At 39.4% G+C, this 25094-nt stretch overlaps 4 protein-coding genes across 4 annotated transcripts; 2 read left to right on the top strand and 2 right to left on the bottom strand.

Moving 5' to 3' along the window:
• Positions 1-152: 152 nt before the first annotated feature.
• On the bottom strand, positions 153-7225 carry LOC103704668 (GTP-binding protein YPTM2-like). The gene is made up of 8 exons (XM_008788059.4): positions 6961-7225; positions 4726-4798; positions 3096-3143; positions 2956-3003; positions 1208-1279; positions 960-1115; positions 565-668; positions 153-478 (listed from the first exon to the last, which is right to left on the bottom strand). The coding sequence occupies exons 1-8, from the start codon at positions 6972-6974 to the stop codon at positions 382-384; spliced, it is 612 nt and encodes a 203-aa protein (XP_008786281.1). The 5' UTR covers positions 6975-7225; the 3' UTR covers positions 153-381.
• A 2558-nt stretch (positions 7226-9783) lies between these two features.
• Positions 9784-11436, top strand: LOC103704736 (blue copper protein). Its single transcript, XM_008788149.4, has 2 exons — positions 9784-10091; positions 10888-11436. Exons 1-2 carry the CDS (start codon positions 9866-9868, stop codon positions 11292-11294), a joined length of 633 nt encoding a protein of 210 aa, XP_008786371.2. The 5' UTR covers positions 9784-9865; the 3' UTR covers positions 11295-11436.
• Positions 11437-13828: 2392 nt separating this feature from the next.
• LOC120110920 (acanthoscurrin-2-like) lies at positions 13829-14590 on the top strand. The gene has a single exon (XM_039126964.1). The coding sequence runs from the start codon at positions 13829-13831 to the stop codon at positions 14474-14476; it is 648 nt and encodes a 215-aa protein (XP_038982892.1). The 3' UTR covers positions 14477-14590.
• Positions 14591-19601: 5011 nt separating this feature from the next.
• Positions 19602-23732, bottom strand: LOC103704669 (putative glycerol-3-phosphate transporter 4). Its single transcript, XM_008788060.4, has 3 exons — positions 22427-23732; positions 20078-20632; positions 19602-19956 (listed from the first exon to the last, which is right to left on the bottom strand). The coding sequence occupies exons 1-3, from the start codon at positions 23406-23408 to the stop codon at positions 19910-19912; spliced, it is 1584 nt and encodes a 527-aa protein (XP_008786282.3). The 5' UTR covers positions 23409-23732; the 3' UTR covers positions 19602-19909.
• Between the last annotated feature and the right edge of the window lie 1362 nt (positions 23733-25094).

Here is a 25094-nt window from a genome sequence, read left to right on the forward strand (position 1 = left end):
TTTTTTCAGTGACCACAGGTCAATGAATCATCACCAAGTTTGGATGCAGCTTGTCTTCCATCATACGTTAAACTGGCCAGAGTGTTCATTCGATTAAGTGCTACATTTATTACCTGATTCTAGCAATATATACAACGACTGGAACCCAGACATTACTTTCGTGCAAATTCTTTAATATCTAGTCATAACAAATGATTGTGATAAAAGGCATGCAGTTTGTGAGTTCCAAAATAGGAACATAACCAATACACAATCCCTAATTTGTACAGGCTTAAAAACAAATATTCTAGAAAGAATGAAATTATGCCAACAGTTTCTAAAGAACACAGCACAGAGCGTCATTATGGATAAAGCAACAGCTAATATTTGAAATTAATTGACTTAAGACGAGCAGCAGGTGGTCTTCTGATTGACGGGCTGCCCACGGATTTGCACTGTTGGTGGCCGGGCATTGTTCGTTGCTGGTTGGCTGGCCATCCTGAAAGCACCAAATGCATATATTTGTTAGTAACACAAGGAGGCACGGAATGAATATAACATCTAGATTTGTCAAAACCAAAATACCTGTTCTTGATCGCCGCAGTCATGGCCATGAAGGCCTGCTCTACGTTAGTGGCATCTTTTGCACTAGTCTCCAAGAACGGGATACCCATTTCATCAGCAAATGCCTGAAAAAAAGCATATGACTTGGTCCTTGAATGTCCACAAGCAGGGGATGGAAAAGAGCATAGTTAATCCAAAACAATACTTCATGCAAAGGATGTTAACTATCAGAAAAATCTCGGTAGGTACATATTCTCAAGATCGATGACTAATGTTCTTGACCATGATGATTGAATATCTCAATATTTTTAATTGTCAAACTTGTTTGCCATCCCAAACACAGCAGTCACTGCACTACAATTTCTGTAGATGTCGAGCAGTAATCTATTGAAGATTAGTAATGATTGATGAATCACCTTAGCTGTCTCGGAAGAGACGACTTTGTTTTCAGTAAGATCACACTTGTTCCCAACCAGAAGCTTGTTCACGTTTTCACTTGCATAACGGTCAATCTCGTTTAACCATTGCTTTACATTATTGAAACTCTCCTGGTCTGTCACATCATAAACCACCTGCAATCAGGAATACAAGGATACCTCCGAACTCATTAACTTACGAAAGTTAAACACGAAAAATTGATGGGAGGTGTGAAAATGAAACTTACAATAATACCATGAGCACCTCGATAGTAGCTGCTAGTAATCGTCCTGAAACGTTCTTGCCCAGCAGTATCCCACTGTGACCCACCAAAAGAAAAGGAGAAGCTCACAATGAAGAAAAAAGACATTATTTGTTACCCTTCATGACACTAGAACCAGTATTTGAGGGTGTTCAGGGATAATACAACAGCAATTTACTTTTTTTTATAATAAAAAAAAAAGAAGATGCTGCTGCTGCAAATTAATGCTGGCTAAATTTCTGCACTTGACTGATAGTTAGAAAATAATTTCTTAAGATCATTAACCATCTCTTTTGAATTATCAACAGGGCTGGAGCAAGGTTTGCCATCTTTTTTGGATCATCAACTGGGCTGGAGCAAGTAATTTTAAGTAGAGTGCCATCATAAATGGATGAAGCATTTATATGCCCATGCATGTGGTCTCATGTTTGCAGTCTCATATGCAAAATGTTCCACATTAATATGGAGTGTGTGATTGGCCATGTGTGGATCATCCACTGCACAGGTCGGCAATCACACTCAACAACATTTACACACAAAAGTCTGCACTCTTCATTCATGGTGGAATATTTTTCCTCTAATGGATGATTTTGTACATTAATCAAAACTACATAACATAAGACATCACAATAGAGAGCTTTTTTTTTTTTGCCATGTATCACTTTAAACATACGGGCAACTAAGAATTAAGGTAATCACGTTGCATAACAAGGTAAATTAAGCAGAAAAATTAATAACTCTATGCAAATTAAATACATTTTGTATTGTTGGAACCATCTTATATTCATACTTTTGATAAAATAAGAAACCTAGAAGGACAACACTCTACATAAACATGGAAAATAACAATATCCTGTCATAGAGCTAGATATAAAAGAATTAATCATGAAACCAAGCTTAAGTGGATTCTTCAAAGCAAGCAAAAATGAGAAAAACCTATGTGATGGGGCCTCTCTAATTTTAAGGGACTGAGCTCCCAACAAGCAAGTATTAAATACTTTTCTTGCTTGAATATCAACAACATCTTCCTCAAGTAATCTCTCCCTCACTTTCGATATTCCTCTGTAAGTGAGAATCACCCAGTGGATTCAATCCACAAAAAGCCCTAAATCTATGAAAAGCTTGGTAAACTTAGGATAAGGGTGTTGTCTATATTGGTCCTGCATTCATGAGAAAAACTAGATTTTTTAACTTCCAGTGCTTTAATGTGGGACTTGCGGGAGGAGAGGGAGCGTAATTGTCCGGTGGAGCAGGGATGGGACCCAAAAGCACTAGGAAAATTCCATTTTTTTTCATCTTCTCCTGAACTAATGGAAGTACATGGATGAGGAACCCTTTATGTATCTTCTTCTTTTTCCTGATTTGACAGGGCATATGATCAGGAGAATCCCATTATTTATTTTGTTGTTTTTTCCCCTTCTCCTGACTTGATGGGGTTGCATGAAAAGGGACCCTTCAAGGTCCAGCCAACCTACAGGCTGAAAAACAAGGACCATGAGCTAGCATGGTTACAAGAACCCTAGGATCTTGGTGATCAGGCTTCCCCTATGCTTTCTGAAAAAATTCTAGTAACCTTCTTGTCAAGAGAAACTACTTCCTAGAATAGCAGCTAATATTTAAATGAAACAAAATCTATGTGGTTAGCAATGGTATAACATGTCTGTATCTAGCATGAAAAGAAATTCATACCCAAAATTCAAATCTAAAAAATATTTCATGGTTTAGAAACTCACAATTTGAAGTTTAATGGTCTTCCCGTCCTGCTCAACAGTGCGTATTTTCTACAGGAAAAAAGAAACCAATACTATCAGTGTTTCCATACTTCAGTCAAAATAGTTATTGACCTTGCACTTGAAAAATACAAAGTTCTTACAAAGTCAACCCCAATGGTGCTGATGTAACTCTCCAAGTATGAATCATCCTAACCACAAAAAGCAAAGAAACGGTCAAGGCTCTAAATTCTAAAGAAGAGTTCTATGCAGATATAGCATTTTGCACATTAAAATTTCATTAAATATCTCAACATACATATGAGTTTAATAGATATCAAAAAATGACAATTTGTTAGTTTCAGTGCATATGAACTGAGAGATTCATTATAAACTAAATGAGGAGCAACTTCTCAGACTAAAGATTTGTGAAGGATTTATTCAACAAGTAGTTAACACATGATATGTACCCACTATATGCCATCCTGTTGCATAACAGAGACAGCAGCAAAACACATGCGAACATAAAGTCTAAAAATACAACATAAACTCTCCAACAAAAGGGAAAAAAAAGAATTTTCCTTTAATCAGTGCTTTGGTTCATACCCTGGTACATACCAACAGGATGCTAAATTAGATCTCAAAATGCACAAACAGGTTTGGAAGGTCATATGCTAATAGTTGAACATATTGTTATGCTACACAACCTGTCTACATGTATCAGTACTTTGCGAGCGTTATAAAAAGCTGAAACTTGTAAAGAAGCTGCCAATCCAAGGCTTGTCAAGTTTTCAGGTCTCCCACAAAACAAATAAGAGCTCTCAACATTTCAGCTAATAATTCACGCATTTATATAAACTTTGTTCATTCCCAATAGGCATTGTGGGAACACACTATATGTATTGAGGGGATACTTCAATGTTTTATGATGGTATCAGTGTCTTACTAGAACAGAGTATCTGACATTTTTTGAGGAAGAAAAACAGATGATGGGAGAACAAGGACAAACCAATTATGCTGCAAAAATCTCACTTCACAGACATAGGTGCCTGACATATACTTGAGGTAGACACAACAAGCTTTGCAAGTTTTAAATGCTGACACTTTTGGACATTTGGACATGATATGACACAGCATGAAGCTCCATGAAACTCCAAAAAATGAAGTGTCCTTGCATCAGCTAGAAGGTCCTCACATCAGCCAAAAGTGTCAGCACTTGGGACTATGTCAATAATCATCTTCTTGCAGCTGATAACACTTGAATTTCTTATCATATTACCACTAAACAATAATAGTAAAATGTGGCAGACTATTTCAGTTGTGTCCCATCAATTTGTTTCTTTAAAAACATGCTATTGACCAATCGAGTTACCAAGCCATCATTATATCTTAACATATTTATATATGATTTTATTTTTTATAATTTGTATCTAAAATTCTATATTAGCATCCATGTATTCATATTTTTGGGAGTTGATGGGTTGGACGCCAGAGGATGCCCGGACATTTGGCATGCGTAGGGACTTTTGGAGGTTCAAGTGATGGAAAATTCAGGAAACTGGGACACTTGCCCTTGTGCCAAGTGTTAGCTAAAGAAGCCCATCCTAATGACATGACTAATAGTACCACCACCTTCAACCAGCAATTTTTCAACATATCATATCATGCCCTGGCACCAAGAAAACCCCTTAATATGTATCAGAAAATTCATAGTTGCAGGTGCAAGTTAGAAGCACAACCTCATGAAATATATAAATAAGGTAAAAATTTTAAAAAAATATTCTTGCTCCTTACCGCAAATCTTAGTAGGAGACATGATTTGCCAACACCTGAATCTCCAATAAGCAAAAGTTTGAACAAATAGTCACTGCAAAATTTTTAAAAACAAGGGGTTAGAAATTTAATTGACAACCAATCTCAAGATAAAAAGATAAAACTAATTCGATAAATGCTTTTAGTCTGAGTTCTATTAAAACAAACAAAAGTAAAAGCTGATTTTTTACAAACATATTTTAAGACATGATTGCCACTTTTTTAAAAACTCATTTTTCAAGCTTCATGAGCTGTCAGTTCTTCAAAACAAATTCTATAACAAGCAAAAAAATGGCGCCTTAAATTTATTTTAGGTTTACATCAACCAATTTTAATAAAACCTGAAAAACAAAGAGCTCCATTAAATCATATATTTTTTATTTCCATAAAAAATGATAACAACAAAGAAAAAAGTCCCTATAGTATCCATATTTAGGATCCCCCAGCTTTCCAGACCATATACAGCAGAACCAACTTGTGCCTGTCTAGGATCTGACAAGTCTAGTTGCTTATGCCTTCAAAAGAAAAAAGCAATCAAAAAAGATCCTGTAGACTAAGCGTGCATGGAAAAATATGTGACTATTAAACTGAATCAAGAACACGCTTAGGAGGACATGAAGCATCACTATTGAAACAATACAGTTTGTGCCATCATTCAAATGGGTCAAACAACCAATACCTGATTTGTAATACTTTTCTCTACCATCATTTGTTATGTCCAACAAAAAAAAAAAAAACAATTTATCATTGTCACAAAATGCATCAACATTTGGTAATTCCATATACAAGTAGACTATTATAAGGAGAATTATACATGATCAACACAATGACACCTCAGCTCTGGGAATGAACTTAAAATAAAACTCACTGAGTAAGCAGAACCAGGTCAGTCTAAGAACAGCAAACAAAGGCAACAACTACAAAACTGGTACTTATCTAATCATCGATCTTATTATCCTATATCCAGGTGTCCTGATACTAAGAAATAAGCTAAGCACTAGGATGCCCAGCATGAAAATTGTTTCAAAAATTAAAACAATAAAGGGCACTTTATATGGGACAGATATACTATTATCTGTCAAAGAAATACTAACATGAAATATGGTCCAAAAAGATCACTCCCATATAGAAAATTCGAGGTTTGAAACATCAGTACACCCCTGATACATCATGTTCATACAAATTCTCTGCTAGCCACACATGACCGCATATAATTTTGTGTCAATGACTCATTTTTTAGAGAACAAAATGGATCAAAAAAACGGACATCTCAAACGCAGAGATCACATACTAAAATAGGAAGGAAAAAAAAGAGGGCTGCTAAACCATTAATGAAGATTAAACAGTTTCAATAGTTATATGTTTAATTCTACTGAATATACAAAAATTTCAGCATCAGTAATATATCAAATATAACACCATCGTGCAATAATTATCATTAATCTCCTCTACGATGGACCACAACACCTGTAGCGTAGAAAACACTTCATGACACCACATTACCTGCATATGATCACATGCTCTAACATCATGCCAGCCTGTAGTCAAGAAGACAAATAAAAAAATATGTTTTTTCTAATGTAGTTGAAAACCATAAATTGAGAGTAAAGCGCCTCAGCAGCCTTAGAGTCAAAAAACATACACGCCATAAAAATAAGAGAATAAATTAATAACAACAAACATTAAAAAAAATCACCTCATAGGCATGTATGTCCTGAAGGGTCAACTTAAAAAATATATTATATTCCAACCATCCACCAGGGCTATTAAATCGAAACACCTCGTTGCTATATGTGATGTTGTAATATGAGGTACTCATTCTACGCACCAACAGTAACATGTTCTTTTATCCCAATGAATATGAATTAGATCCTAGCTTTCTAACGACAAAAAGGATATATTAAAAAGAAACAAAAAAACACAAAAACCAGATCCAAAATTTGGCCGGTCCGATTGTCAGATTTCAAATCAACCACGGATCTGGTCAGTACGAACCGTTCAACATCACCGATCTAATCTCTCTCTCTTTTTTCGGGTAAGAACTAAGAAAAGAACACAGAACTACTGGTTTACGAGGAAATTCACCAGAAGATCCCGCGATCTCACTATAAACCCTAGCCAATCGAGACAATAAATTGACCAACAAAAATAACAATTTCCCAATCGTGCAATACAATAGAATTCTAGACAAGATCGATTTCAAATTCAGGAACTTACTACTCCGGATTCATGGCGGGCGATCGACGCGAGTGCTTCTCCGGCGGCGGCGGTCTCGTCGGGAAAGGGCACCAAGAACAATAGATTGGAGGCGATAAATCCCTCCTCTTCTAGAGCTTCAAAAACAAACCAACGGAACAGAATCAAGAATCAAGATAGATGGGGAAGGAAAGAAAGGGAGGAAGAGGATTCGGAGAGAGAGATCGGCAGGATTGATGGAAATAAATAGGCGAGACGTATAACGTGGGGAAGGCGAGAAGGCTTTGAGACCGGGTGGTTCTATATACACCCCCCCTATTGCTCAGGACACCCCCCAAAAATTAAAAAAAAATTAAATACTCTCTACACCCCCCCCCCCCCCCCCCCCCCCCCATTTGCTAAGGACACCCCTAAAAAATTAAAAATTCCTAAATTACCCCCCACCCTCCCCACCCCCTCACCTAAATTGCTCTCTACACCCCCCAAACCCCCCCCACCCCGCTCTTCCCCTCCAAAACACCTCGCCAACGCCCAAAACCCCCCCGTTCCCCTTCTCCCTCTCGTCGCCGGCATTCTCCCGATCTCCGACCACCTCGCCGGCTTCTCCCGAAATTTTTTTTTCACGGTTCGTGCTCCGTTCGGCACTGGATCGCCAAACAAAAGGCTTCTGTTCGGCTGAACAGTGCCGGACAGAAGCCTTCTGTTCGGCACTGTGCAGCCGAACAGATCTGTTCGGTTGAGGGTTGCCGAACAGAAGGCTTCTGTTCGGCACTGTTCAGCCGAACAGAAGCCTTTTGTTCGGCGATCCAGTGCCGAACGGAGCACGAACCGTGAAAAAAAAAAATTTCGAAACAAGGTGGAACACGTACCTTTGCGGCCGATTCTTCGTCCCAAATCACTAGTTGCTTGTCCATGCTTCGAATGGGGCTTAAATCTCCTTCAAAGATCGCCTAAACGATGTAAATGGATCGAGGGGTTTAAGGGGGTTTGAGGGGTGTTTTTTTTCTTCTTTTCAAAACGAAACGGAGGAGGAGGAAGGGGGGGTGTATGAGAAAATTTCAAGGGCAATATGGTAATTACACTAAAGGTTAGTTTGGGTATTTTCTTTTTGGTTTTTGGGGGGTGTCCTTAGCAATAGGGGGTGTATATAGAACCTTTGAGACCGCGTTTGATGGAGGCTACAATTACGTAAATAGCCTCATGGATCGAGAGAAATTACAGTGGGGGGGGGGGGTGATCGGTGCCGTGTATCGTGTCGGTGACGGCTGTCACGGAAAGACTTGCACCCACGGCACACCACCCAAACGCGGCGTTCTACTTTGACTTCAAGCCGCCAAGCCTGCCATAAATCCCAAATGACGGATATGCTTCACGAATTTCGGGATTCGTGCATGCTGTCCGCACCGTAGAGCCAAGCAATCATCCGGCATTCGCGAATCCCAAAGGACTGCACGAAGGATAGCCCACCGCACGAGTGGCACACCCACGATCTTCGAGATTAGTGCCATCATCGCCTCATTTGCTGACTTTTTTTTATATATATATAAAAAGTGTCCCAAAACCACATCCCTGTATACTTGGATACAATTTGATTGGATGAACATGCGGATGTCATGCATGTCAAGAAGGCGTCTAGATTCTAGAAGCATATCAAAATATCACAATTTAAATATGGAAAAGAAAATTCAGATGCACATTTTCACAAAATCTAGCTTCATTGACCATGTATTCCAAGCAAATAATAAAAGAAAAGTGAGCAAAAAAATCCCATACGGTGCATGGAAATAAATTGTAATACATGCGAAATTATAATTTTACAAAACTTAACTTTAGTTTAAAAACAAGATATTAGACAAATAGGTTGGATATGGTTATGTGAATCCATTCAAATAAAATATAAATAATTTTTATAAATTGTAGAAAATGGTTAGAATATTTGTTTCAATCTAGTAAATATTTTCCTCATTGGCACCGATGCGCAAAGATTTTATTAGAATAATTAAAAAAATATGCACTAAGTATTTTTTTTTTCATCTTAAGAGCCTATAATTTTAGGGCTGCAAAGACTCATAACCTCGACTGATCTTGATCTATTAAGATCCGACTCAACCCATTCTTAAAAACATGGATCGAGATGAGGGTCAAAAATTGTGCTCACCTCTTCTCAACTATTCTTACTGGATTATATCCAAACATACATTGTTTGTTTCGATTGGGTTTTAGTTGTAAAGTTCTCAAGAATATCAATGTTTGTTTTTTAAAATATATTTTCTAGACTTGTAACTTAAGAACAAACATTTTCTTGTTATTCTTTTAGTCTTATTTATTTTTTTATTAATTTTACTTTTGATTATCTATTGTTATATTTTTAACTATAAAAGGATAGTTAAATACTTGATTCAAAATGTAGACTCAACCCAACTAGATCTAAATTTGAACCCAAACATTTTGGATTGGTTCTAAGTCATGTTTGACCCAAATCCAACCCAAATGACTCGTTAGGTTTAAAATCATTTTCATGAGGCCAATCTACAACGGGTTGAATCAAATTAAACGAGTAAAATAGGTTAAGATGGCATTGGCATCCCTAGTTTCCACCCACCCCACTTGCATCCCTTGTTAGCTCAACCCCAAAGTGTAAGATATAGTTTCAACTCGTGTCAATGGTGATGTTAGAGCTGCTTAACTGCCTACCAACGGTCACAAACTCCTCCAACTACCCCCACCCACCTATTCAAAGCCTCCCCCCATTTTTCATCAGCTTCCAATCAAACCCTTCATAGATCGCCCAGAATAACAAAAGAGCAAACAGAGCAACGTATCCTCCCCATCCAAAGCCATTCTTTGACAAGCCATCATGCCCAAGACAGGATAAAATATGGAAGAAGGAAGCCTTTTTTGGAAGAGTTTGGTTAGCTAACACTTCATGAAACTTGTTCATATAAGTTGTAGACTCCCCATCTTCTTGTCTGAGAGTATCCATCCCCTATTCATGGCTAAGCTTCTCATAATCTGTGCGCTTGCCATTCTTGGTTGCGCTCTAAAAAGCCAGGCCATCGTGTACACTGTTGGGGACGGCGCCGGTTGGGATATCAGTGCAGACTTTCCATCATGGATAGCCGGCAAAACATTCTACGTTGGCGATGTTCTATGTACGTCTGAAGTTAACTCCCACTTCTTGATGCAGAATATTTTGGTTTTGCTAGCCTCGCATAAGTTCTCTTGCACTTCTTGAGTCCATTAACTGGCTAGATAAATTTTTCAAACATGTTTGCATGCAACATACCATGGATCGCCAAGAAAATTTGGCTCTGATGATCCCATGCATACAAACAATGGTCTCTGAATTATTATAAAATTCTTGGCTATTCACTGTTTTTTCTTTCGCCAAAGAGCTTTCCAAACTATTCCTGAAAATTAAATTAATCGAGAATTACTCAGTCATATTCACATAATTTTGATGTATTTACCAATTTTTCACCACTATTTAAAGAAATAGTTACTAGCTGCAAGTTCATGTAAATTGTTGATGGTGTTGGTGTCTCGACCATTGTTTTTTTTTTTTTTTTTTGAACGATACAACAAAGGAGAGAAAACAGAGGAAACATAAAAGAAAAAAAACAGAGTGGGGTGCTTCTCTAATACCTGTTTTATATAAATTAATATATTACCATATCAATAGTTTTTTCTTGTTGTTCATTTATAAACTCTAAGGTAATTTTTCCTGATTTTTTCGGAATTTCAAATCTCCACACCGAACTCTGACTATGATCGCAAGCTTTTGAAATGGAAAGCTGAGAAACCTCATTAAATATACTCAACCATGTGTTTCCTCTACCTTCTCTTGAAAAGATCTGAAAGGCTAATAGTCTACACAGGCCTAACCGTGAAGCTGTGTTCCTGTGCGCCGGCTAATAGAATGAAACTAACGCTTTGGCCTTGTGACAGCATTCCAATTCTCCCGGTATCACACCCTCAACGAGGTTGATAAGGCCGGCTATGACAGCTGCAATGCCTCCAACGCTCTGCTCTCAAGCAGCAACGGAAACACCTCCGTCCCTCTTACCACCGGCGGCGATAAGTACTTCATCTGTGGCGTCCGGTTACATTGTTTGGGCGGCATGAAGCTTAAAGTAGGCGTTACAGGAAACCAATCAATAGCTCCGGCCAGTGCACCACAATCCCCAGGGTTCCATCCTCAGGCTCCTTCGAGTCCAATTCAGAAGCCTTCCACAGATAAACACCGCTTGTTACCTCCACCTACAAATGATTCTTATCACGTTGCAGAGGGTTCCATGTTCGTAGCTTGGTTGTGCACCTTTGGAGCCCTTTGGCTGTTATTTTTAAGAGTATGAAAAAATATAATAGCTGGTGGTTATAACTTCTACTTCTATTATCCTCTCAAAAAAACAAAAAAAGTCTGAAACTTTGGGATTTTTTTCTTTCTACATGAAACTTTGGACAAATAATGCATTTATGTCAGTGGATGTTTTTTTACTACAAGTGCAACAAAGTTTCATGGATATAAACAGTTAGTTTTATTTATGCACTCAAAACAATCCGCTAATGACATAAACCTAACATACTTTTTTTACCGGTAGATGGAGGGCATAGGCCCGTCCATGTAGAGGGAAGAATAAAAAAAAACTCTTACACACAATTAATACATCAATTAGTATGTCTTAGATGTTGATGTGCCTTGGAACAGACCATAGCTCATATAGAAGGCTGGCTAACCAAAACCTGCTGCAAAGCTTCTGAATTGACAACCAAAGCACGCTATGTGATAAGCCTAGAAGCGCACAGGTGGCTCTTCAAATTTTAAAACTCCCACGGTCGGCAATGCCTTGGCCGCGATCTTATACAATTTCCAAAATCACACCAGAGAAACGTGTGGGTCGTGATATGTGTGAGAAATACTCATGCTTTATTCTCGAAGCGTGCGGAGGCTTGTCAATCACAGCCAATCCACATGCTCGAATTTCTGGCGGCAGGCCTGATTCTTCGCCTATACAATCCATTCTTCGAAGGACCTTCTAAGTAAATACTCTAATACCCTAATAGACTATTACGCTGTCACCTAGTAAGAATCTCCTATGTTCTCCAAGTATCATCCTGACTTAGGCATCAGAGAATCTCCATTGGACATACTCTAACAAGAGAACTACTTCGTCTTCACTGTTTTAGATTAGAGCTCGGTCATAAATCCGAACCCTGGATGCAACCTTTCATTCCGAACCGCAGCTTCATATGATCCGAACAGCTCACCACGGAGCCTTCCAGCATCTCTCCTGCTCGATTCCTAGGTCAAGCTAATCCCTAGTTGCAACATACGTAATTCAATGATAATATAGGGGCAGCTAGTAGAATGGTTCCCCTTAACTCATTTTTCAGCTCCTTACATATATATATATATATATATATATATATATATACGTGCAGCACGTTGGCCCATGCACGTGCCAGTCACTTTCCCATTGATCTCCTCCTATGCTCCTGCAGGTGACATAGAAACCTTTTTGAGGGTGCTCTCCCATGAAAAAAGAAAAAAAAGGCTTCTCCCGTCCCCCCTCCCACAGGCAGAGAGAGCACTGTAACGAGAGAAAGAGGGCTTACCTTTTAATCATTTCTGAAAGCCATAACCCCACCTTCCACCAAACTGGTGCTGGCCAGCTAGACTGGAGTATTTATATTGCTTTTGTGGTCACGCGTTCAATGGCAATCACAAGTGGACACAGAAAATTTTTCAGCAATCAAGGCAGCGTGGCTAATCCTCAAACCCACATGGGCCAGAATAATTATAGAGTAAGTTAGAACCGGCATGCTTATGGGTGGAGTCGGATTAGAGTAACTTGAGTTACTATGACTAGATGTTTTTGCCTATTCAACTTCAACATCTTCAACCATGGCATGTAAGAACTATTGCCACTGAGAACCGGCCCGTCTTAGGCACCACGACAAGAGACATGACAATGCTGAAGAGCTTGGTCGTTAGTTGCTTCAGTCGAGATTGGAGAAGACGTGCGCTATACGGCCGTTACTTGAGTCCTTGTTGGATAGCCACACTTCGACTTGAAACAATACAAACGAAGAAGTCCTCTGGCCGAAACGTTTTCGACGGAGACCCTTCGATGCCTAAGTCAGGATTGTGCTTAGGAAATAGGAAGAGGTTCTCTCTTAGTCTGTTAGGACGTCTAGTGTGCACTTACATCCTAAGTTGTCCTCTTTTGTTAATTATGTAGATGGAAGAACTTATCTACCATCGAAGAATTAAGGCACATGGGCTAATCAGAAATAACTCGTCTGAGTACGACCCGGACATCAGGCGTATAATTTCACATTTATATAGTTCATTTATAACTCATACTATAATTTTATATTTTTATTTATCTTTTCGGTAAGAGATTGATGATGTTGATTGTATTAATTTGGTATACATTGTTGATTTGTGTCTTTTAACTTAAACTTTTAGATCAAGTAAATAGTTGATAATCCTTGTATTAAAAAAAATTACTTTTGAAGGAAAGGAGATGCAGAAGATGAAATCCTCCCCATGAAAGTTTATTCGGGAACAAGCGGCCTAGCCGTAAAAGGCACGCATTCCACAAACAATAATCACCTCTTCTTATTCATCTAAAGTGAAAAGGACGATACGAAAATACATTGCGATAGACCTCAATCCTCCCCTCAAAGGGGCCCGTCAAATCACAAGAAAAAGTAAAGAAAGGCAAATAAAATAAAGAACAAAATAAATGAGAGCTATTACACCGATAAGAACAACCCCAACTACGTAGGATCTGGAGCAAGAAATCCAAATCAACGGTTCCTCTAGAGAAGCATCACAACGGCCCCAACCGACGCTAGCACTCCCATGCTGACGCCATGCACGATGGAACCCGAATCAGCCGTAGCGGACGCCGCGGGCTCCGCCGCCGGAGTTAGCGATGCCGGACCAGGGGAAGCCAAGGGGGCCGAACTCTTCGATGGAGTCGGTGCGGCGGTGGTTGGAGCCGCCGCCTTCAGAGATGGCGAGGGAGCAGGCGTGGCAGCGGGTGGAGATGCAGGGGGAACTGGAGCCGGTGGTGGTGCCATCGGTGGTGGAGGTACCGCAGGTGGAGGGGTGGCGGGGGGCGGAGTGGCGACCGGAGGAGGGGTGGCGGGGGGCGGAGTGGCAACTGGAGGAGGGGTGGCGGGGGGCGGAGTGGCGACTGGAGGAGGGGTGGCGGGGGGCGGAGTGGCGACTGGAGGAGGGGTGGCTGGTGGAGGAGTGGCAACGGGAGGAGGGGTGGCCGGCGGCGGAGAGGCGACGGGTGGTGGTGTGGCGGCGGGGGGAGGAGAAGTGGTGGTTGGAGGGGGTGCAGCGGGGGTGGTGGGGGGTGTCGAGGCGGCTGGCGGAGGATTGGTGGTGGCAGGAGGGGAGGGCGGTGATTGGGCAGTGCATGAGGTGGAGAGGAGGGCAAGGGAGATGGCTAGAGCTAGAGTTGGTGTGTGGAACGCCATGGCTCTTCTTTGTTTCACTTACTCTCAGATGAGGTGAGGAAGAGAGAATATATAAGTGTTTGTTGTGTTAGAATGGAAGACTGATAGCCTTTGGTAATATATATAGTGAGAAGTGTAGAGATCTAGAGGGAGAGAGAGGCAGCGAGGCAAAAGGTGGGGGATGGCAGTGATAGCTGTAAGGTTTTGTGGTGGCACCCCCAACTTGTCTTGAAACCTGTTTGGTTAGAAAAAATAACAAAAGAAAACTTCCCCTAAAAAACTATTTAAACTTCTTCGGAATTCAGTTTTTCCTATAATATATATATATATATAGATATTAATAATATATAGTTTTCTTATTTTTTACAAACGTGATTGATTTAAAAAATATTTGCATTTTCATTTTCTTTCTGTACATTTTATTAGGAATGGATAGATCATTAATCTCATACGTAAAGTTCATGCCTTTCCTGCATCCTGATGATTTGTTTTTCACGAAACTAGGATTTGTTGTTAGGTATACAGCTTCATACGTAAAATTTAAGACATGATGATATGATTAATGACAAGTAATGGCTTGGAAGTATCTCCGAGTGTAACATAACAACTATTACGTCTACACTATATATATCACTATTATAACTGTTTTCTATTTGATTAAAATAGGCTCCATTTAAATATAACCTTTATCTTGACAATATTTAAATTGTACAACACTGTTACTGCAGAGATGGAAACTATGTTCTTTTTTCACGTTCTTTGGGTTAAAATATGCTTTAACATGTCTGAATAACAGTGCTACAGTAGCACCAAAAATTCCGGTCAAAAGCCGGGATTTTATTTATATTGTACTGTAATAGCTTATAAAATGAGAGGAGTGAGATGAGTTACATGTATTGTAATAACAGTGCTCACCACCCTGTTACAGGAGAACAACATTAGATAATCTTGGTTTTCAAATGGAATATGTGCATTAGTTAGTCAAGAATAGAAGCTAATTATAATTTAAAATCAAGATTAAGGGATCATCTGAGCCAAAACAAGGAATACTTTGCTCATTTCAAGTTTGTTCTGTAAATTATGATCATGTCGCAAACCAGCCAGAGTATATATGACAACTTCAACACCACTCAACGCCATTCTTTTTCCACGCGAAGCCGACTCGTCTCCGCAAAACCCTTCTCTTTAGTGCCACGCATACCCGTCCGTTACGCTTAAAGAACTTGGGAAAGATTTGAAAACAGAGGCTGGCCTAACGGTCGAGAAGATTCTGGGATGTAATGGTGATGACTTCTTCTCTCTCGGTTTTTTTAGCTGTCACCTTTTTAGCTGTGTTCCATTTATTTAAGACATCCGTGGAAGAAGATGAGCATATACTTGAAGAAAGGAACATGGCAATTGATGATGAGGATAGGAGGGTGGGACCTTTCATTAGAAGGAAAGCGAGGAATTGACCTACCACCTTTCCTTTTCCCAACCACCAACATCATTCAAGCCCCTAAAGCGTTGATCACATGATGTAACAAGAGGCTACATTTTATATGAATGCCTTCCAGGGCTCAAGGATGGTTGACACCACACCGGTTGAAGCCCCGTTATGGCCTTGAAGATTAACAGATCATTGGTTTTCATTAGAAGACCTTTTGGCATCATATATAGGCAGCACAAGTAGTACCATTACTAATAGAATTTCCAGCAGGTTGGCTGAGCTTTTCACAATGCTCGTGGATCAAAAGCAGAGCTCGTGGATCAGTGAAAAGTGATACCATCTAATTGAGTTTCAATAGAGGTCACAAAATACTAAGGTGTTTGTGATTAAATCAGCATCAGAGATGGGATTATTGATGGCAGCTAAGGATTCTGAAATGTGTTTGTCAACAATGGAGAGAGATCCCCTCTTGAAGTTATTAAGGACTCGTTTGGTTCGCAAGAAGAATTTTTTCTTACTGAAATATTTTTCTGAAAAACTAATACCTGAATATATAATGTTTGCACGTTTGGTTTACCATAAGAAAGTAGCATATCTAGAGTTGTTTATGTTTGGTTGAGCATCTACTTTTCTGGATTTTTTTTAAAATATCTATTTATCCTTAATAAAGAGAAAAAACTAAGCTCCATTCTATCTAAAAGTTTAAGGGCATATTTGAAAAAAAAAATATCTCAATTTCTAACCGGTAAAAATTGGACTTTTTCATGTTCCATATAAATTTTGCCTTCTCATAAAATATGAAAAAGATAATTTTCTCTCCTTTGAAAACTCACTCTCACCAAATATAAGGCCTTTCTTTATTTTTCTATTAACCGTACTTTTTCTTCTCCTCTTCCTATAAACCAAATGAGTCCTCAGTCGTCCACGACGATTAAACTTTTGGGCACATGATTGTTGCAAGACTAATTTTTCAAGAGTTGTGTTCAAACATCACAAGAAATAAATAGGCCAAATCGATGCAAAGCTTTCACATAGAGTTGCATTATATTGTTTTCTCCAAATAGTGTAATCGATGAGATCGGAGGTGAGGAGAATGGATCCCGTTTGGTTATTATATACGAAGTAATTTGAGCCATCAAATTTAACCGACAAAGTTGGCGATGCTGGAAATTGGGAAGGGGAGATATGTAACTTGAATAGAGCAGTAGAAGAAGAAAAGACAGATATACAAAGTTGGTGAAACAGCAGCCTTATGTTTGAATGTTTTTGGCTTAGTCTTGATAATAAGAAACATCACGATGTAATTAAATTGGTTCTGTAACAACTACAATTGATTTTAGAGCTATATATTTGTACACAAGGAAAAAATTGATGAGGAAAATATCAATTATAATCTATTCACAAGGCTTGATCCTTTCTTGGAAAATAATGTAAGCCGTTCATAGCAGATTTTATATAATTGTCTTGTTTGGAATATTTAAGAGAATTTTTCTGTGACACTTTCCCTTAATAGCTCCAAAGCTCATGTACACTGTAACTAAAGCCAAGAAACTGTTACAGTCATTCCACATTAGAGGTAAACAATTTTTTTATAGGAGAAAATTTTAGAGGTCGATAGTGGAGGGACGTATAATCGTGAGTTTAATTTCACATGCAAAATGTGAATTTTTAAATTAAGACTTCGTGTCACAAGCTCAATGCATCATGCATGACTAGGAGGAAAAAATATACAACAAAGTCAAAAAGAATGAGAAAGAATATATAAATAAAAAAAAAAGTCCATGTATCTCTCAAATCACAATATTGACTGTCTTCTCGCTTTAATCAAATGAGGGTTCAGAACCATGCATGCTTCACTCTAGCTTCCACTCTAGATAGGTTATTATTGTGATTAATCACACCAAAAATCTTGAACTGTTTGAAAATTTTCCATTTTTTTTGGAAATTCAATTTAGTGTAATCATATTATCAAACTTTCAATTTTTTTCAATTTAGATCCTGGCAGTGAATTCAGTTTGGCTGCCGTGATGGAGTGATCATGCAATATCATGTGACTTGCTAATACAGCAAAAGGAGCTGATTGAACAAATTTTTGTCCTTCATTTTCATTTTTCTTCGATTGAGGTTTTGACTTCCATTCCTGTCCAAATCCCATGAGAGTGGTGGTGTTTCCCTTCGGGGATGGTTGGTGGTCAATCGACAATGGTAGGAAAAGGAAAAAAAAAGGAGGAGGAGGAAACGGATTACGTAAGAAAGATTGTTCAAGTGATTTGATCTAAGCTTTTTTTTTTATTTTTTTATTTTTTTTCAATCTTTGTTCGTCTGTTTCTTGGTTTCTTGATGTTGCAATTTGCGATCTGAGGAAGAAAGACTGAATGCTATTGATTTGGAGGAATGGTATATGTTTAACTATTAGTTTTTATCTTTCTTCTCTTTCACTTTCTCCCCTAAGAGGAGGAAATTGAAAACTTCTAAATATTAGACATGCAACTTTTACTAGGTCGCGCCTTTAAAGGCTACGAGCATTAGACATGCAACATCAGTAATTGTGAACCACATCTCTTGATCAGCACAAAGTTAGCAACCAAATAGTAGCATGGTTTTGAGACCAAGGGAGAGGTTTCAAAGCACTAGACTACAAGTATCATACGTATTGGCTATATTTACAAAATAGATCACAAAGAAAGTGACTGGGTACCAGAGTTTTAACCTAAAATATAAGTATCCATCTCTAACCAAAAGATAAGCATGCTCCATTGATTTGAATGAGCAACCAACATAAGACTAGTGCCAACTAGTTCTAGCAACCAGAGTTTTAACCAGTACTGTACTGCTGAATTTGGTCAAAAAAGCACCTAAGTCACCCAACCAAAGACTACCACCACCAGAGCAAACATTGGACAGCATTCAAGTGACATCAGTTGTCTGATCACATTCATAACCTGAACCCTAGAATGCTCGGATACCATGAGAAGCCAACAAACAGTTCAGATCCACACTGGTCATCACTTCAATCTAGGAACTAAGAAGCAGAAGCATGGAGAGAATAAAATGATGACAATTTCTAAGAAATAGGGACATGATGCCGATTAATTTTGTTATTGGTTTAAAGAGCAAGCATTCCCCTGCATGGCAGATGCATATTTTTAGGGGAAAATAAGGCCTTACAAAAACTGTTTCACTTTTTTGCTCAAAGAAACAACAGTCTTAATGACACACTGCTTAACATCTCAGTGAAAATGCAAACATATCTTTAGGGGAATATCTGATCAGTGCCGGTTTGAACCATATATCTGATCATCCTATTTTGCATCACTCTCTGTTTCAATTATCGTGGGGACTGGGCTTATAGGGATGGGAGCAATAAGTGGTCTGATAAGGCAATCAGATAGTCAGTTTCCTACAACAAGATACCACCAACATATCTTTGAGAAGTAAGTTTTTAGCAGCGGAGGTTATGTTCTCTCCCTGTAGGATAGAAGTCAAATTCAATCCTGGAACTAGCTCTTTGAATGAGTGACTCAACACCCGACAAATGCAGCACTAATATTAGATATGATCAACAATTGTGGTCATCTATGCCCGTTGCACTTTTCCTGTTTGTTCTCTTTTGTTTAGAGTAAAAATTAAGTCGAACTTTCATTGAAAATAGAAGAGGCAATTCTGAAATGATGCAGCTGCAAATTGCTATTAAAATATTTCAATTTGTTAAAGGAAAAAGATACAGCAAAGTAAAGCTGGAAATCTATCAAAATAACAATAAATTTTAGCATGTCATATATATATATATATATGATACAGCATGACTGTGGCCCACAAAAGCTTGGTTTTTCCCTAAGGGAAAAATAAAACAAAAAAGACCTTTTTTTTCCTAGCCAAAAAAAGATTGCAATGCAGTGATATTAATAGATTTGCATTCCCTGGAACTGAAGACAATCATACTCCTTGGATTCCCATACCTTTTTCTTTTGTTTGCTTTCTGTAACATCTGGTTTTCTCTCAATTTGAACTACTATCTAGACATTTGCAACTCTATATCTGATCGATTAGTGTGGAAGAATATCAATGTTGTCGACTGCCCGCTGCTAGAAGTGGTGTGACAACAGAACCTAAAGAGACATCACCAATTCGAGAAACTTCAGTGGAAAAGAATCAAAAGCCAATGTATGAATGCAAGCTGTGGTGGAAGAATAGAAAGGTAATCAGGAGAACTAGGTTTGGATCTGTTACCTTCAGTTCCATGCTGTCTTGAATGATCAGATCTGGCATTTTTCCAATGCTGGACCAATCGCGCAAGTTCTGCCTTAACTAGAATGGATAAAAGGGCACCAGCAACGAATGCCCCGATCATGAGCATCTTGAAAACAGAACCCCATCCAGTACTTGATAGAAACCCAGTTAGAAGTGGCCCTAGAGCTGCACCAACTGATCCTGTCCCATCTATGATGGAAGTAACAGTCGCCAATGCTCGAGAATCTCCCTTAAGTGAACTGTGAGTTCCAAGGTCCGCAGAAACAGCGGTTGTTATGAGAGCATAAGGCCCATTAACAAATAACCCAGTAATCATCATCAGTGTAATGTTCACAAACTTTGAAATGCTCCCATATCTGTGGTAGGCATAAAGGGAAGGAATTGCCAAATACATGAAGCTGGCTGCTGTAGTGGCCCGAGCTTTGAGTTGATCAGATATGAAGCCAGCAAGGATCCCACCAATTATTCCCCCAACATCAAAAAGAGTTGAAAGATTTCCTGCAGACTTAACTGACATGTACTCTCCCCCTATCGCTGCAATACAAGATCAAAAAATGAGATCAACCATAGGTCGAGCAGCAAAAATATGTCAATCACTCGGCATAGTCATTGCTTCAGCTAGTCAAGCAATATTTTGATATAAACCAAGTCCAGGACACTCATGAATTTCTCAAAACCTAACTCCACTTTCAATATTGCAAGTAGGATTGTTAGACATGGATACAATTGATATTATCGATAACACTTCACCCCGAAATGTGGTAACAAAAGGCATGTAATTTTGCAGCTATGTATCTGTTTCCCTTGCTCTTTGCAGCAGAATGTGAAGATAATAAAATACATTAAACCACAACAAAATGCCAAACGATCTTGGCACTATAGAATCGGCAGAGAAATAGTTTGGCACTACACAGTCAATGTTTTCACAACTACAAAACCAGTCTGGTCCCAAAAGATGAGCTATATTATTTTGATAGTTTACAAAAACCAGTAAATACAACATGTTAAACAGCAAGAATACCTGACTTGGAGAGAGAATAAATACGTTTTCTAACAATCTGCTATTAGCCTCTTAGCCCTTAGAGGAGGAGGAATTTTGAAAGTTTGATGTGATTGCAGGCCAATGTGCCTCGTTTTGAAGTAATATATTTAGATTTTTGGGGTCAGAACCCATTATACTGAACCTAACACATGAGACATACTATAGAACCATGGGAGAGGGTTTTTTCAACAAAGTATATTATGAATAACACAATTTAAGAAATCAATCCAGAGTGCGCTAAAAATATCAACTTCTAAAACTTTCTTACTTGGATAACAGAATTTGGGGAAAATTATAGCTGCAAAAAATGACTTTCACATTACATGATAATTTGATTACCAGGTAAAACTTTGAAGTTTGAAAATCTTTCAATACTATTACCAGGACTTGATAATTTGAATACTAGATACAACTTCAAGCTCTAGGAAAAAAATATTACATAATTATTTTTTTTACTCCAATCCTGGTGAAAACATTTATGTTAATACGTTTGACAACCAATCCTTCAGTATGAGTGTCAGAATAGCTGCATCAAGGTCATATTGACACCCCTTGTGGAATCTAGTAGCCTCAAGCACCCTTCTTGGTGAGCTGTGACATATCTCAGCAGCAACATCCCACCTGTGGTACCAGTGTTCTTCCTCAATCTAACCCAATCCCATGTAACATGAAGGACTTGTAGTAAGTTTTTTCATCCTTAAACTACCGTAAGTCTTGGAAATAGTAGCTGGAAGCATACTCTTGCTCTAGATCATGGAGACAATTCAAATCAAATTCAAGAATATGTATGTCAGTTATTACAAAAGCCTTGTATAGAAAGAAATAGCTGTGGTTATCCATGGCGAATTCCTTCCCCATTCAGTCAGAGTCATTCTACCAGTTTTCTCTCATGGGTGCTTCCTTTCTCCCTTTTTTTTTGGTAAGTCGGATTTATTAAATCAACCTAGTATAAATACAACCGTGGGGATCTGAAAATAAATCATGGGTGCTTCTTTTCTTTGGTTCTGAAGGCTATTTATCTCTCTACTGGAACTCTTCTCTGCATCTCTTCTATATTTCTCTTCTAATCTCGTAAACATGTCCATTATAATCTTCACATTTTAATAAATTTCAGGCGACTTTCGCCTCTTTTACGCTCAAAGAAAATATATATACACTCTGGTCAATTTCACTCACTGAATATATCATTGCATTAGGAATCTTCATCAAGATTGCAGCTCTGATACAAAGATTGCAACTTTCTATCAGTATTGAAAGCAAACAGGGGAATAAATAGGAACAATTACCAGTCTGGCTGAGGTAAAATGGCAGCCAGTATAAGAAGGTATAGGCCACGAGCTTCGCGAAGAAGAGGCAGAGTGCGAATGGTATCACCCCAGGGATCAAGCAAGCCTTTACAAACCCCACGGCGCTCCCTCTCTCCCCGCTTCCTCCCTCGCTTACCCGACCCTCCTCCTCATCTCGCCCCTCTTCGGCCTTCTTGCGAGGACTGTAAAACCCGAGATCTTCTGGATAAGCAGCCAAGAAGAGGAACACCAGAACGCCAGCCAGAGCAATCAAAGCTCCCGGAAGAATGAAGGACCACCCCCACCCATACTGCAACACACTGGCAGCGAGAAGCGAACCCCCTATGTTCCCGACCGAGGTGTGGGCGTTCCAAATTCCCATTATAAGTCCTCTCTTCCGCTCACCGAACCAGTTACCGACGACAGCGACGACTGAGGGCCAGCCTGTGGCCTGGAGCAGGCCGGCGAGCATCTGCATGGCGAGGTAGAAGCCGAAGACGTGGAGGTGCCAGAAGTAGCCCATGCCGAACAAGCCGACGAAGGCGCCGCTGCCGATCATGCCGGAGGCGAGGAAGAGGCGGAGGTCGAGGCGGTCGCCGAGGTGGCCGGCGGCGTACATCCCGAGGGAGTAGCAGGCGAGGAAGGCGACGTCGATCTCGCCGAGCTTGGCGGTGCCGTCGGTGCCGTTGAACGGGGCCCACCCGTGGGAGTGGGGCCTCCCGAGAGGGTTGGGAGGGAGGAAGAGGGGGCCGAGGGGCCAAGGAAGAGGTGGGGAGGAGAGCGATGGTTGGGGGTAATCGGGGGGAGGGTGGGTGTCGGGGTCGAGGACGGATTTGACGATGCTGGTGGGCTTGCGGGAGGCGTGGTAGGAGGCGTAGGCGACGAAGGTGAGGACGAGGACGAGGCAGCGGTGGGAGTTGCGGCTCCACTCCTTGGCCCCCAGGCTTCGGGCCAGTCTCATCCCCGGCGGGGCCCTTCTCATCTTCTCCTTCCTTCTTCTTCTTGTTCTTCTTCCCCTGCTTGTAATCAAAAACGAAGACCAAAAGAAACTGCGGCTAAATTTTAGATAGGCTTTGTTCTGCGAAGCTGGGGAGGGGAAGTTCAGGGAGAGGGAAGACAACTTTGATGTGGGAGGGGAGGGGAGGGGAGAGAGGCATCGGACGAGATTTGTGGCGGAGAAGAGAGGTGGTACGAAGAGTCTAAGGAGAGAGAGGAGGGTAAGGAAACGATGGGCGAGAGTAAAGGAAGGGGGAGAGAGAAGGGGGGTTAAGGTTTGAACACGGGACACGGGCGCGGCGAGCGGCTGTTGGACGTGTCCAGTTACGGTGAGGGATGCATGAAGATTGATTGAAGGAGGGTAGCAGTCTGAGAGGGAGAAGGGTTGCGCGAAAAGTCAACTCCGACTATATGGGCTAGATCAAGTAGCACCGACTAATCCCATGTATAACAATAACCCAATTAAGTAACATTTGCCTGGTTCCGTATATAAATAGAAAACTTCGGTTGATTGGATGGCATCTTATATGGCCAATTATATAATTTTTAGATTATATAAATTTTTTTGACCGATCATTCTACTCAACTTTTTAATATTTTATTTTTTTTAATTTTTTATGAATATATTTATACTCGATATAAAGTAATCTGAGTAATGATAACGAGAACCAACATGGTTTTCTTGGAGGGGACAAGATATGTAATTGTTGGGCTTACCGGAAATAATAACAAACTGCAAATAAATTCTTGACCATCCAAATGGAGGCGACATGCAGTCAATGCCAACACGTATTACCTCAAATACTTAAGTTGGCGCAATGTCAAATAGTGAGCAAAAAAACTTGGTAATCTAGATTGAGGATTGCAATTCAGAAGAAACTAGTTAGGATGGTTTCTTGATCACTAATTTACGATCTTCGTTTCTCTAACACTTTCTAATCTTTTTCTACCCATTTAAACCTCCATCCCTCTATGCTTCTCTCTCTCTCTCTCTATATATATATATATATATATATATATTTTACAAGCTAAAAAATACCTTTGTTGTCATCACCGCATAAAATTTTTGAGTTTGTCAATATTTTCATCAAGTATTTAGTTATATGATATAATATTGTTTCTTGGAACTGTAAAGTTTTATTGATCATAATTAGAATGGTTGCACTATTTCTTAGATCAGACGACATGGATTGGATTATACTTCCTTGTCAAATGATCCGGATTCGAACCGGACCCGACCTGTATCCAAATTTTTTGGATTGGGTCCGGATTATACAAGGACCCGATCCGAATAATCCATTAGGTCAAAAATTGTAGCTATGAATCCAATCTTCTATTGGGTTGGGTTTGGATCTAAAATTAGAATTCGAACAAAAAACCGTTTTGGGTTGGAGTCACTCAAGACCCGACCCGACATGACCCATTTGCACCCCACCCTATGATAAACTTATTTACTAGAACTGAAGAATGTAGCGCGGTTTTTATTTGCTCTTTGTATTTTCTTTGAATTATGTTGTTGATATAGTTTCCAAGATCTTATACTTGTTTCAGTAAGTCAGTTTATATTAATTGACAAGAGTTCTTTTAGTATAGTTAAATTGCTGATAAAATTGTGTTGTGATATATTTAGCACCTACATGTTCTCTCTGCTTTAGATTATTGTAATTGATGT

This window comes from Phoenix dactylifera, chromosome 5, assembly GCF_009389715.1.
Source record: "Phoenix dactylifera cultivar Barhee BC4 chromosome 5, palm_55x_up_171113_PBpolish2nd_filt_p, whole genome shotgun sequence".
Lineage (NCBI taxonomy): Eukaryota > Viridiplantae > Streptophyta > Magnoliopsida > Arecales > Arecaceae > Phoenix > Phoenix dactylifera.